At 39.8% G+C, this 14,847-nt stretch overlaps 1 protein-coding gene across 3 annotated transcripts in view; it reads right to left on the bottom strand.

The window, feature by feature from the left end:
* The window catches only part of arhgap11a (Rho GTPase activating protein 11A), an 86,609-nt gene that overhangs the window by 41,749 nt on the left and 30,013 nt on the right, over positions 1 to 14,847 (bottom strand). For all 3 annotated transcript variants that reach the window (XM_086003479.1, XM_086003481.1, XM_086003482.1), the window contains 2 exons: positions 5,396 to 5,542; positions 2,216 to 2,290 (listed from right to left, as the gene is read on the bottom strand). In XM_086003479.1, the coding sequence (XP_085859605.1) occupies positions 2,216 to 2,290; positions 5,396 to 5,542 (222 nt within the window). The remainder of the gene's footprint in view (positions 1 to 2,215; positions 2,291 to 5,395; positions 5,543 to 14,847) is intronic.

The following is a 14,847-nucleotide window of genomic DNA, read 5'->3' as shown; positions in this document are numbered from 1 at the left end:
ACAGTTTAGTGGGCATGGGGTCAAGGGAGCAGGAGGTGGATCTCATGGACAAGATGAGCTTGGAGAGGGCATATGGGAGAAATAGGCAGGAAACAGCAGAGGCAGCTAAACAGATGACAAATAAGTCAGTCAATGAGCTCTTCACACGTTTTAAAATTTATTCACTCTCGAAATGTGGACTTTGCTGGCAAGGCTGATCACCCTAGTTGCCCTGAGAAGGTGGTGGGCCTTCTTCTTGAACCAGAATTCTTGGTAGCTGTTTAATACAATTGAGTGGTTGGCTAGACTACTTCAGAGGGCAGTTAAGAAGCAACCACATTGGCGTGGGACTGGAGTCATATTTAGATCAGACTGGATAATGACAGCAGATTAACTTCTTCAAAAGGACATTAATGAGCCTGTTGGGATTTGTATGACAATCTGACAGCATCATGGTCACTTTTACTGATACCTGCTTTTTTTTTTTTTTTTAATTTCCAGATTTAAAAAAAAACTGATTCAAATACTCAAATGGAAATAGTGGGGTCTGAACTAACATAATCTGGATTAGTAGTCCAGTATCATAGCCACTACGCTACCATACCCTGTTGTTGGAGGTGAGGGTGGAGAGGGGCGGGAGAAGAGAGGTTGAAGAGAGACAGTTGGTAATGTACTAAACAAGCTGGGAGTTATCTTGGATCTCCAGGATAATCCTGGGGAGTAGTGGGTGGCTTTGGCAGATACATAAACGCCACACTAAGAACACAATGAACTAAATCTAAAATAGCCTGCGTTAATTAGCTACCTTTCACATGGTTCATTATTTGCAAAGTAACCCTTTTCTGGGGACAAGACTGAGTGTAGGGGGAGGAAGGATCTATGTTTAGTATCCCAAGAAAACAATACTTTGTGTAATTGTGACGTCTGTACCTTGTAGATATTTAGAAAATAGTGTTTTATACAAAATGCTTGAAAATAATGCAGATGGTGGCTTTTGGTGTGGGGGTCCCTTCAACTTTTCATTTCCTAAATATCACTGATATGCAACTGGCACCAAAGACTCACTGTAATCTAGAGTTCCATAATCAAAATTTGTAATTGAATTGATAAATAGATTTTTAAATTGGAGTTGAAATTTCTCTGATTGAACATGAACAATTTAACTTCTAATCCAGTAAGTAAGAAACCTTAAAAGGAACTAAATGTTATAACTTCTAACATAAGAAGTTTGCAGCAGCCAGGCTGGATTTCTTTACAGAAATTACAAGGAGCATTTTCAGATACGAGGATGCATAATATAGGAATTAAGGTTGGATACTGTGGAGTTATACTTGATTTACCTTGGGAGAAAATAGGGAACAATCTTTCCTCAGGAGATTAGATACAGTCCATAACAGAGCAAATTGTACGTGGTTTTTGAACGAACAGGGTTGATGGGCTTCATTGCCTTTTCTCCTTCTATGCTTTATGTCATACGACAACCTTAGATAGAGTTGGGGGAAGGGAGAACACAAAACATTTCAAGTGGCTAACCCAGTTCCCCCAACAGTCTTCTTCAATGGCACCTCTCAAACCCGTGACCTCTTCCACCTAGAGGGACATGGACAACAAGTGTAAGGGAACACCAGCAACTCCAAGTTCCCCATCAAGTCACATACCATCCTGACTTGGAAATATATCGCCGTTCCTTCATTGTCACTGGGTTAAAATCTTGGAACTCCCTGCCTAACAGCACTGTAGTGATTTAAGGCGGCGGCTTACCACCACCTTCTCAAGGGCAATTAGGGATGGGCAATAAATGATAGCCTTACTAGTGATGCCCACATCCCATGAATGAAACAAAATTCTAAAAAAAAAAGTGTTCTTAGCCTTGATACATGTATTTTTTTTGTTTGCATTGAAATATTAAAGAAATATTCATACATTCTCCCTGCTCCTCTTTCAAAAAGTGTAATGGAATATTTTACTCCACAACATGCTATTCTCACAGCATGGGAACAAAGTCCAATTTCAATAATTAGGATCACCAATATCCACTCATCATTTTGGTGGACCAGGGAGGAACTCATAGGATATGCATGATCCTAGGCTTGGTTAGAACAGAAGTTACTAATTTATAATAGTTTGGTAGGCCTGAAAATACAAAAGACCCATTGCAATATTTCTATATATCTGCTTCAGTTTTTGTATAAATAGGCTACTAACATGAACAATTTACATTTCTTGTTCTACATACCAGATGTGTCAGGCTGAGGAGTAGCAGAAGGTGTTCGATTTGCTTTAAGTTTACTTAGTGCTCCACTAACTATATCTGAAATGCAAGATATAAAATAAAGTTAAAATCCACATCAATCTTTCAATAATATTTGAACTCCAGGCCACTCTGCCCATTTTTGCGCTCCCTGCCCTCAAATTAAAACAATTCACAGAAGTCAATAAAAATATCTAAGTGCATATCCAAAAATTTAAAATGTATGCAATATTTTCTAAAGTTATGGGGTCAAAGTACTTTGAGAAGTGGGAAATTAATAAGAGTTTATTCAGTTTTAATCCTAAATAGTACTTCTCAACTTTATTCCAGGATTTTAAAGATAAGTAGTAAACATTTTACAAAGATACCTATATTTGTATTTACAAATTCAATATTTATCCAATATACACTAGATTGAAATGGACACATTTGCCAAGAGTGCACAGTGTTGAGGGAACTGGGTTAGCCACTGGTTTTTCACCTTGGCTCAAATTCAGACTAGATTTGTGGGATAAAAGTTCACTGTCTGATGACTACAAACATCGTACGCAAAATTAGTGCGGGCAGTCTCAATTTAATGCTGGCGAAGGGTTTCGACCTGAAACGTTGACTCTATTTCTCTCTCCACGGATGTTGCCTGGCCTGCTGAGTTTTTCCAGCATTTTCTGTTGTTATTTCAATTTAATGCTTAGTGGACATGGGTTCAATGCACAAATCTTCCCATAATCTAGCACTAAATTGATTATGAGGCCACTGAACTCTACTTATATACATGGTCAATATTTTTCTCCCTAGCGATTTCCCATTCCCTCAACGATGTCTACTTTTTGTAAAGCTCCAGCATCCCCATAACCAATTCCACTGAGAATTGGACTTGGAAGTGTACAACTAACAGGACAGACTGTTTGGCTGGTGGGCATTGCCGGAAAGTACTGCAAACCTGCCAGCTCAGGTATCAGGTGAAGAACCTGCCGCAGAGGAAGTGCTTGGTTCTAATTTTCCATCATCATTTTGGAGCCAATTTGATTCCAACTTGTGTCCTCTGCCAAAAAGAGAATAGTGACTAGTTGATCACTGGACAATTTACAAGTACGGATTTCAGCCTTCCTTAGACAGACTGCAGGTATCAGGAACTCAACAGGGGTGGCATGGTGAGCAGTTTAACTCACTATAAAATGTGAGATTGCATGCCCACCACTTTTCTGACTACATTAAGCATAGGTGCACACCATACCCTATCCATTAGAGGTACCACCAATTAGATACGAGGAAGAGCAGGTGCCACTCCCCAAGCCAAATCATGGTCGGTAATGACCCTTAATATAAGGGATTTTGCATTCAAACCCAGTGCCTTCTAGTAGCTGTTATCACAAGTCTCAAAAGTTTTCTCAATAGCCACATGACAGACATCTGCTTTCAGTATGGTGGAAGGGTCTACATGAGACAGTTTACAATGGGCCAGCCTCTTGATGTTCTAGACATCCCAGTCCAATGTTGCCTTATTAGTCACCAACTGATAAAGCAAGGTCTTCACCTAGTGCTTTAGCCAAGAGCCCCTTGCAAGGCCGACTCACACTCCGAGGTGCTTAGTGGAAAGTCAGAGAGAACATCTGCAGCCATTTGTACAAGGCAGGCACAGGATCCAGTCATCTCTGTACCTCCATGAAAGTACTCCCATTCAACTCAAACACCTTCTCCGTATTCATTTAATAGCACCACAATCAAAATGAGGTGATTCAAATTTTTAAAAACAGGTTTCATTATCTACACTAGGGCGTCTGATCCAGCGTGGCGCCCTCTAAAGGGCATCGCTGAGCAAGTCAAGAAACAGCGAGGCTCTTCAACCAATCAAATTAAAGAATCCTTACCGAGACACACGGGGGGGGGGGGATTTTAACCCCCAAAAACGGGTGGGTTTGGGTCGGGTGGGATGTAAAAATGTTAAAAATCTGAAACCTGACCCTAACCTGCCTTCTTCCAGTTTTAACAGAGGCGGAAAGGGCAACCAACTCGCTTGCAGGAGGCGGGTTGGTCACTTAAAATATTATAACGAGGCTGCGTGTCTCACTTTAAATTTAACCCTGGCCGGCAGGGTTTTCCAGGCCTTGGGAAACCTGGCAGCTAAAAGGAGTCAAGGACTGCTGGATCCAGGAAGCAAGCGCCTTTCCACTTACCTACTGGATCCAGTTTACCTGCTTCTCACATCCCGCCACAATCAATTATCATGCCGTTAAAAATTCATTTACTTCTGAATGCACCAGCCCTAACTTTTTATGGTGTCTTTCATGGGGAACTAGTGGGCAAGTACCCAAAGTTCATGCCATTGCATATCTTTCAATGCCAAGTCTATCAGCAAGGACTGCTACAGCGCATCCTGTGGAGGAGTGGGGTATCTCTGACAGTAACTTTTGGATTTCTGCATTTAAAAGTGCATGTCAGAAGTTGCTGTCTGATTTACTCCACAATGGTGAGCGTGGTTAGCAAAATTATTTTTGTTAACGAACAAAGTTCAATAATAATCAAACATTGTTAACCATTGAGGACACAGATTTAAAATAATTGGCAAAAAGCCAGGGGGTGGGTGGGGAGATGAGAATTGGTTTTATTAAGCGAGTTATGATCTGGAATGTTGCCTGACCTGCTGAGTTTTTCCAGCATTTTCTGTTGTTATTTTGGATTTCCAGCATCTGCAGTATTTTGCTATAGTACATTTCAAAAGCGAATTGGGTCTCTACTTAAAAAGGAAAACTTTGCAGGGCAATGGGGAAAGAGCAGGAGTGAAACTAATTGGTGGCTCTTTCAGAGAGCCAGCACAGGCACAATGGGCCAAATGGCCTCCTTCTGTATTGTATGATTCCATGATTCAAAATATCTTCCCAGTTTTTTGGTAATCAAATTGAGATGAGCAGCTAAGAATCTGAAGTTACAAATTAGTGAGTGGTCTGTAACAGACAATGCAAGGGACTCCTTTGTTTTAGTCATAGCCAGGTGTGAAACTGTATTTGCATCAGAAAGATCTTGATGATAAAGCAAAGTGGAGCATAAACGTAAAGAAACGTTATTTGTTCACTAGTCATAGTATAGACAACGTAAGCTGAACAGTCTAATTACAAACTTACAAAAAAAAACTTTAAAAAAAAACTACAGAAATATAATTCTACTAACCTCCAACACTCCGTCGCCTTCGTCTCTTACATCCCTCCATTGTTGAACCATCTCCATCTTCCAAATTTTCTAACGAAGGTGTGCTAGATTCTACACAAACACCAAGCATTGCTGGAATCTTTTCCAAGACAAACTCTGGAACATGACCTGAATAGATGGGAATGATTATTAATGACCTACTTAAACCTGAAGTATTAGCCAGTACAAAAAACACATTATAGATGTTGCCTACATTAGTGTTTAATATCAACATAAGCGGAAGGAAAAAAATCATACAAGATGTAGTCCCAATCAATGTTCCCTGTAATTTTTAAGGGGCCGTGTGGCCCATTCAAAATACCGCCCATGCACAGTTTTTGCATTGAAAAGACAGCTGCGCAGGTTCCCTGGAGCGCTGTGGCGCAGCTTAAAGGGAGCAGTGGTCTCAATTAGACTAGCATGTTTAAAGCTACATTGTGAGATGTTTCGGACACAGAAAAGCTGCTACATTTGCATGCAAAAGGTCACTGCATTTCAAAACAAATTCATTCTGTGAAGCACTTTGAGATATTTCAAGGATTTATGAGCTACACAAGTGCAAATTTTAATATCAACTTCCAACATGTATTTACATAGAACCTTAAAATGTAGAAAAATGTCCCAAGACGGTTCACAGAAGCGTAAGCGGACAGAAATCATTACTGAGCTAAAGAAGCCATTAGGAAAGGTGACTAAAAGCTTGGTCAAAGAGGTGGGTTTTAAGGAGGGTCGTAAAGGAGGAGAGGGAGGTGGAGAGGTGCAGGAAGGGAATTCCAGAGCTTAGATGACCAATAGGGGGGGGTGAAGGGATTTTGAGATGCACAAGTGGCTAATGTTGGAGAAATGCAAGAAGTCTGGAGGTGACAATGACATGTACGAGAGTTACGGCAGAAAATGGGTTGAGGCGGGGCAGAGGTGGTCAATGTTATGGAGGTGGAAATAGGTGCTTATGATGGCGAGGACATGGGGTCAGAAACTCAGCTTGGAGTCAAATGGGTTGTGAACAGTCGGGTTCACCTGAGAGAGGCACAATCCAGCAGTTGATCTGATGAGTTGATAACACAATAATAACATTTCTAAAGCTCTAAATGGCTGAAAACAACACCCTTTGAAGTGGGGCAGGGGACAAAAAAAAGTTGAAAGTACTTCCCATTTAAAAGATTTTGTTTCTACAAGGATCATAGAATGGTTACAGCACAGACGGCCATTTGACCAGTCGAGCCTGCGCCACCTCTCTGCAAGAGCACTTCAGCTAGTCCCACTCCCCTGCCCTTTCCCCGTAGCCCTGCAAATTTCCTTCTTTAAATAACTTATCCAATTCCCTTTTGAAAGCCACGATTGAGTCTGCCTCCACCAGCCTTTCAGGCAGTGCCTTCCAGATCCTAACCACTCTGCGTAAAAAAGTTTTTCCTCATGTTGCCTTTGGTTCTTTTGCCAATTACCTTGAATCTGTGTTCTCTGGTTCTTGACCCTTCTGCCAATGGAAACAATTTATCTCTATCTACTCTGTCCAGACCCCTCATGATTTTAAACACCTCTATCAAATCTCCTCTCAACCTTCTCTGCTCTGGAGAACAACCCCAGCTTCTCCAGTCTCTCCACATAACTGAAGTCCCTCATCCCTGGAATCATTCTCATAAATCTCCTCTGCACCCTCTCTTAAGGCCTTCATATCCTTCTAAAGTGTGTGCCCAGAATTGAACACAATACTCCAGTTGAGGCCAAACCAGTGTTTTATAAAGATTCCTCCCAACTTCCTTGCTTTTGTACTCTATGCCTCTATTTATGAAGCCCAGGATCCCGTATGCTTTTTTAACCGCTTTCTCAACCTGCCCTGCCACATTCAATGATTTGTGCACATATATCCCCAAGGTCTCTCGGTTCATGAACCCCCTTTAGGATTGTACCCTTTAGTTGACATTACCTTTCCTCGTTCTTCCTACCAAAAATGTATCACTTCACACTTTTCTGCGTTAAATTTCATCTGCCACATGTCCGCCCATTTCACCAGCCTGTCTATGTCTTCTTGAAGTCTATCACTATCCTTCTCACTGTTCACTATACTTCCCAAGTTTTGTTCATCTGCACACTTTGAAATTGTGCCCTGGGTACAAAAGTCCAAGTCATTAATATATATCAAGAAAAGCAGTGGTCCTAGTACCAAACCCTGGTGAACACCATTGTATACCTTCCTCCAGTCCGAAGAACAACCATTCACCGCTAGTCTGTTTCCTGTCACTTAGCCAATTTCATACCCATGCCTTCTATTCCATAGACTTCAACTTTTCTGGCAAGCCTATTATGTGGCACTTTATCAAACGCCTTTTGGAAGTCCATACACACGTCAACCGCATTGCCCTCATCAACCCTCTGTTACCTCATCAAAAAACTCAAATCAAGTTAGTTAAACACGATTTGCCTTTAACAAATCCATGCTGGCTTTCCTTAATTAAACCACACGTGTCCAAGTGACTTATCTTTGTCCCCGATAATAGTTTCCAAAAGCTTCCCCACTACCGAGGTTAAACTGACTGGCCTGTAGTTGTTGGGTTTATCCTTACACCCTTTTTTTTTTTTTAAAACAAGGGTGTAACATTTGCAATTCTCAAGTCCTTTGGCACCACCCCCGTATCTAAGGAGGATTGGAAGATTACGGCGAGTACCTTTGTGATTTCCTCCTTAACCCCCCTCAGCATCCTAGGATGCAGCCCATCCGGTCCTGGCGACTTATCAACTTTAAGTTCAGACAGCATTTCTAGTACCTCCTCTATCGATTCTTATCTCATCCAGTATCTCCACTACCTCCTCTTTCACTATGATTTCGGCAGCATCTTCTTCTTTGGTGAAGACAGATGCAAAGTACTCATAGTAACTCAGCTATGCCCTCTGCCTCCATGTCTCCTTTTTGGTCCCTAATCGGCCCCACCCCTCCTCTTACGGCCCGTTTATTATTTACTAGCTGGGGAGCCCGGCGTTGCCGGGGCTGTTTTGGGGCAGGCGGTTTAAATCGAGTGCCAGGCTTTGGGGCGCTGTCTGTGTCCCTTTGTGAATCTGGTGCTGGGCAACATTTTAAATCGAGTGGGAGGCTTTAGGGCCCTGTGTGTGTCCCTGTATGTCTACCTTTTAAAAGGTTGAAAAATGAAAGTGAAACTACTTATGGCTTTGGGGCCCTGTCTGTGTCCCTTTGTGAATCTGGTGCTGGGCAACATTTTAAATCGAGTGGGAGGCAAAAGGTTGAAAAATGAAAGTGAAAGTACTTATAAAACGTTTTTGGTAAATCTTATGTTATTTTTAAAAGAGAAGCTAACTTTGAAAGTCGTTTTAGCTGGAAGGTGAAGTCATTTGAGCTGGAAGCTGGTAGTCAAACAATGGCTGGCAGCTCCCCGAGATGAAAACGAATAGTCCCGCCCACACACACACCGATTGGCCAACCATCAGGGGACCGTACTGTAGGATTGGTCAATCGTGACGGAACAGGATTGGTGGAACCTTGATGTCAGTCAATCAATGCTAGCAGATAATGAGTTTAATTTTGAAGGTTTTTTGCATAAGGCGCGAACAATTTTCGTCTGACCGAAAAGTAAATACGCTTAAAACCGTCTCTGAAGCGTAAGCTTTCTTTGGAGGTAACGCGCGCGTAGGTACGCCCTGTAACTTTCGAGTGCATACCCGTAAGACGCACAGGAAATGACAGATAGACAGACAGAATGACAGAAGTACCGCTTTATATATAGATAGATAGATAGATAGATAGATAGATAGATGATATGCCTATAGAAGACTTATAAATTTCATTTTAGGTTAACTGCCAATCTATTCTCATACTCTCTCTTTGCCCCTATTTTCTTTTTCACTTCACTTCTGAACTTTCTATATTCAGCCCGATTGTCACTTGTATTCTCAACCTGACATCTGTCATATGCGCTCTTTTTCTGCTTCCTTTTACTCTCTATCTCTTTCAATATCCAGGAAACTCTGGCTTTAGTTGCCCTACCTTTCCCCCTCGTGGGAATGTACCTCGACTGTACCCGAACCATCTCCTCTTTAAAGGCAGCCCATTGTTCAGTTCGTTTTGCCTGCCAATCTTTGATTCCAATTTGCCTGGGCCAGACCTGTTCTCAACCTACTGAAATTTGCCTTCCTCCAATTAAGTATGTTTACTCTAGATTGCTCTTTGTCCTTTTCCATAGCTAGTCTAAACCTTATGATACTATGATCACTGTTCCCTAAATGTTTCCCTACTGACACTTCATCTACCTCATTCCCCAGAACCAGATCCAGCAATGCCTCCTTCCTCATTGGGCCAGAAACATACTGATCAATAAAGTTCTCCTGAACATACTTCAGTAATTCTTCCCCATCTCTATATTAGGATAATTGAAGTCCCCCATTATTACTACTCTATAGTTCTTGCACCTCTCTGTAATTTCCTTGCAACTGTGCTCCTCTATATCTTTCCCACTAGTTGGTAGCCTATAGAATACACCTAGTAGTGTAATGGCACCTCTATTATTTATTAATTCTAACCAAATATATTCTGTCCTTGACTACTAGAAGACACTCTCTCCAGCACTGCAACATTCTCCTTAACCAATACTGCCACCCCAACTTCTTTCTTTCCTTCCATATCTTTCCTGAACACCTTATATCCAGGAATATTTAAAACCCAATCCTGCCCTTTTTTGAGCCAGGTCTCCATTTTCACCATGACATTATATTCCCATGTGGCTATTTGCACCTGTAGTTCACCAACCTTATTTACCACACTTTAAAACCATTCTAAAAAGGAAAAAGAAGCTATGCATGTCTCATGGCTTAAAAAAGGGCACATGGAAAAACAAAAGCAAAATTGATAAGTCTATTTTGTCCTTGCACATATTTAGTTAAGTAAAAATACTTTTGCAAATTAAAGGAATACAGTTCACAAGAGAATACACACAAATATTCTTCTGCACAATTAAGGGAAACAAAAGCAGCTTTCAGAGCAGCCAATAGATTAATGGAGAAGATAGTAGACAATTGTGGTAGCAATGGGAAAATCTTTTTTAGCTACATAAGGAGCCAGAGGACCATTAAAGACTGTATAGGGCCATTGAAAAACACCTTTAGGAGAGATTCAAATTGACTCCCAAGGTATGGCAGTAGTATTAAATGATTGCGTCACATCAGTCTTCACTCCTGTGGATGCTGCTCAATTACCAGTTATAGGTTGCACGATAAAATAGATCGCGCTGTTGGTCCAGATGACTTCCACCTGAGGGTGATTAAAGAGACAAAACATGTGCTTTGTAAGCCCCTTTCCCATATCTTTAGCAGCTCATTAGAATCTGGGACTGCCCTTGGATTTGAAGATTGCTCATGTAGGTCTGATTTTCAAAAAGGGTGACAAGTCAGATCCAGGGAACAATAGATCCATTAGTCTGATGTTAGTAAGATGATTGAAGGGATTATAAGAGATGCTCTTTATGATCGCCTGGATCGAGAAAGAGTCTTTGAAACACTCAACACAGCTTCTGGAAAAGGTGGTCGTATTTTGCTAGAATTTAAAAACCAATCAAGTAAGTTTTTTTTAAAATAGGAAATTTTCCACTTGCTGTGGTGCTAGCGTCACAGTCCCGGTTAAGTAACTTTAGAAATTTATTAGGCTGATTTTTCAAGGACTTAAATGTTAAAGAAATAACTTCAGAACCTTTTGGAAAATTCTGGTCAATGTGCTCATGATTGGTGCTGAAATTGTGAAGATTTAAGCTGAGATTGATTGTAATGTCAAAGATGACATAGCTTTCTCATTAAAATAAAAAAGTGAATGAAACTCTTACAGTTTTTCACAACTTTGAGTTAAACCCTGTTCATTTATTTATATAATTTGCACGCAGAGTCAAGTCACCAGTTGTTTTATCACCTCAACTGGCAAGACGAATAGGAGCCCCATGATAGAAAGATTGCTATATTTTCCAACTTCAAAAACATTGATGGTACAGACCATTATCACCTCCACTTCAAATATAAAGGGGTGAGGAAAGATTAAGGTTTAAATTTACAGCATAGAAAGTACAATAGAATTTAGATGCAGTGTTCAAATATCAAAATCATGTTGCATTTAATGTGTGTTTTGACATCCACTTGTAGTGCTCACTAAAAGTCAGTTATACGGCTCAAAAAGGTGAAGGGTTTGCTCCTACTGTCCAATGCAAAAAAACTTACCTCCATAATCTTTATTCTATAAACTTACACCCTCTTCTACTAGAATTCAGCATTCAATTTAATGCTAAAAACAACTCTACTTAAAGTTTGAGCCTTATATCCACATTTGTAATATGGTCAATTTAGACATGTGAATTTTTTTTTAATTCATTGATCCTAGCCTTTATTTTGTGACATGTTGTTTTGCCTTTAGCAACAGCAGGCCTCCCACTATTAACCTAGTTTCAACAGAAGAGCAGACTGTGTGGGTTAAAGTTCTCCCATTTACCTAGAAAGACATGACTCAAACCAATACTCCAGGTCAAAATTCCTGCTGGTGTCTTTACGTTAGTTAAAATCCTTACATCACTAATGAATCCCATAGTACTCACCATTCTCATTCAATCCTAAAACTTGAAACTAAAATTACATTTATTAGCTTCTATCAGCTACTCCTGTCAAATGGACTTAAAATTAACACCTTTGTCATTACTCACCTATTACTTCTCTGGGTTTTCCATGACTACAATGGGCCAGTTTTGCTGAAGAAATAATGACATGTGAACGACACACACCGTTATTAATGCGCAAATCGGCCAGCAACTCATGACGATGAAGAGATGTCCAGTGAATTGTGAATCGCCACACGTTGATGGACGACCTGCACAGCTCCACCATTAGCTTTACAAAAACGCCATCTCACCCATAACCACCCCATGATTTTCATGAAGTTGATGCATTTACCCATTAGTCTTGCCACAGAAAGTTAACTATAGTAATTAACAGCACACTTACCCATTTAATGATGTGATAATTGTTAATGATGATCAATCAAGCTCTCTTTCCCAGAAAGTAAACAATTACAAGTGTGGAGTCTCATTTCTTTGGATTGTAAAATGTTTTAGATTTTAAAAAGTCATTTTAATTTTTTTTTCCTTTGTCTCTTTTCTCTCTCTCTCTCTCTCTATCCTATCTTTCTTTCCCTCTCTATTTCTCTTTCTGTACCTGATTTGACATTGAATTCACCCACTCTAAGTCACCCTCCTTCTCAGCCCTTCCTCGGTTTATTTCTCAATCCTTAAATCTCATTGGTTAAGATATACTATCTGTCTCGTTGTTCACTCAGGTCCCAGATGCCCTGTTGTCCTGGCTGCACCGTTATCAGCTTGAGCTTCCAGCAATTGTGTGGGCAATTTTTTTTTAAAACCTAAACCTGCACGAACAAGTCTAACACAGCATCCAGCAAAATCTGGACCATTATCAATTAGTGGACCTAGGGTTAGACCTCAACAGATATACTTAATTGCACCATTTATTAACTCATGCACAATAACTTGAGTACACAGTATATAAAATGTTAAATGGAGAAGGTAAACCCATGTTATTACCTCAAAGTGCACTAAGAAAGTAGAGCAGAGGACATAAATGGAAGAGAGTAAACTAACAGATTTAGAAATGCTTCTTTACACAGAGCGATGAATGTTTAGAATAATCTACCAAGCAAGGTAATATAGCCAAAATACTGGGATTCAAAATACAATTCAATACCATAATGGGCAAGCTAATGTACTAGAGGAATAAGTTTCAATATTAAACATTCATCTTTTTATGGATGTTATGTTCTCTCTTTTTAAATGGATTTAAAACACATTGAAGAAATTTTGTAATGCCAAAGAGGGAATTTAAAATGCAGTCATGGAAATATAAGCTCCTGAGTGGGTTAAACTAATGCTGAAGAAGTAACTTAGAAAAGGACAGGTGCATACACAAAAGAGACAGTGGAAAATCTAGACGGAGCCAGGGAACATTTGAGGTAGAAACAAAAAAAAAACAATTCGATTGTGTCAAAAAACCTGTTGGCTGAAGTGATTTTTGGTCAAGCAAACTCAGTTGTAATTTTTTCCTCAAGAAACATGCAACTAAAACAATTTGATGCAAGTTATTTTGGGTACATCAACAGCATTTAGGAAAAATAGAAATAACCAAGATTTTTTTTTTAATCCCTCTAGTGAATAATCTAGCTGGTCATTTATCACGTGAGCCTAGACGTTGAAGATTATTTGACCATCAGGATACAGGAGTGGGAGGAAAGAAAAGCAGTCAAGTTTCATTCTGCCCTCATTTGATCTTTGCATACATGCACTTCCCAGCAGAGAGCAATCAATAGGGGAAATCTAGCTAATTCTTCCCCTCCCTAACCAGAACAAGACATAAGAGATCAATTGTACAAACAACTCCACAACTGAGATCAATTACATCAACACAGACCAGCGATTCAACACTCCTGGTGTTAATGGCTTAGTAGCACACTGGGCAGAGCTATTTACCTACTGATCTGGTGGGGAACTAAAATGGATATCTGAACCCAATTTTATTAAAAACTGTTCCTCTGCTTTATGTGATTAATTTGACACAGCTGCTGTCCAATGGGATTCAGAGAACAGTTGACAGCAGGATTTTAAAGGTTTGTGGTAAGTAACTGCAAATTGTATTTTTAACAAGCTGCACTCTGCATTACTGCTCTCCAAAAATAGTGTGTATTGTCGTAGAGAGGTGTTTAAAGTCTGCCAATAGCTCAGCCAGATGTCTAAAAGGTTGGTACAGCCCCAAAATTTCTTTCTTGCGTGCTTAGAAATACCTGGCATTTTGATCCAGAACTGTGGGACTGGAAGAAGTTTACAACAAAAAAAAATTGTTTAATGGGAAATAAAGGACTTTCTAAATTTATAATGGAATATGATCTATATGGTAAAGATCGCAGACTTCACGCTGGTAATATTATTAGTTTAAAAAACTTAACATGAGAAAATTCTTCAATATAAAAAAGCATTACATAGCTCCAATGAATCACTTAGTAGTCTGCAGTTTATTTATTGTCATGTGGTACTTCCATCATGCCAAGCTCATCAGCAAAGGGATGCTTTTAGTTGCCTGATTGGCTCACAAAAAGCCAACAGTTGATGAAATATGGATTTTAACAAATACCTCCAAGTTGAAAAAAAACTTGCCACTTATACAAAATACAACCCAATAGATTATACATAATTGAATGCTGGTCAGATCACACTGCAACAGGACCCCTCTTAAAAACCAGAGTTACAAGAAAGGTTATGAAGACAAGTAATGGTGTGATTGTGGTTTAAAGTCATCAACAAGATAAATCATTAGCGCATGTTATTTTTCGTTGTTGCTGAAAAGAGGTGTAAAAATTTGAGCAGTCAAGTCTACGATATGATCAGATTACACTCAAT

Source organism: Somniosus microcephalus, chromosome 12 (genome assembly GCF_052327205.1).
Source record: "Somniosus microcephalus isolate GS21.2 chromosome 12, FLI_Smic_1.0, whole genome shotgun sequence".
Classification (NCBI taxonomy): domain Eukaryota; kingdom Metazoa; phylum Chordata; class Chondrichthyes; order Squaliformes; family Somniosidae; genus Somniosus; species Somniosus microcephalus.
The sequence above is the reverse complement of the archived record's forward strand: the minus strand, read 5'-3'. Positions and strand labels throughout refer to the sequence as shown.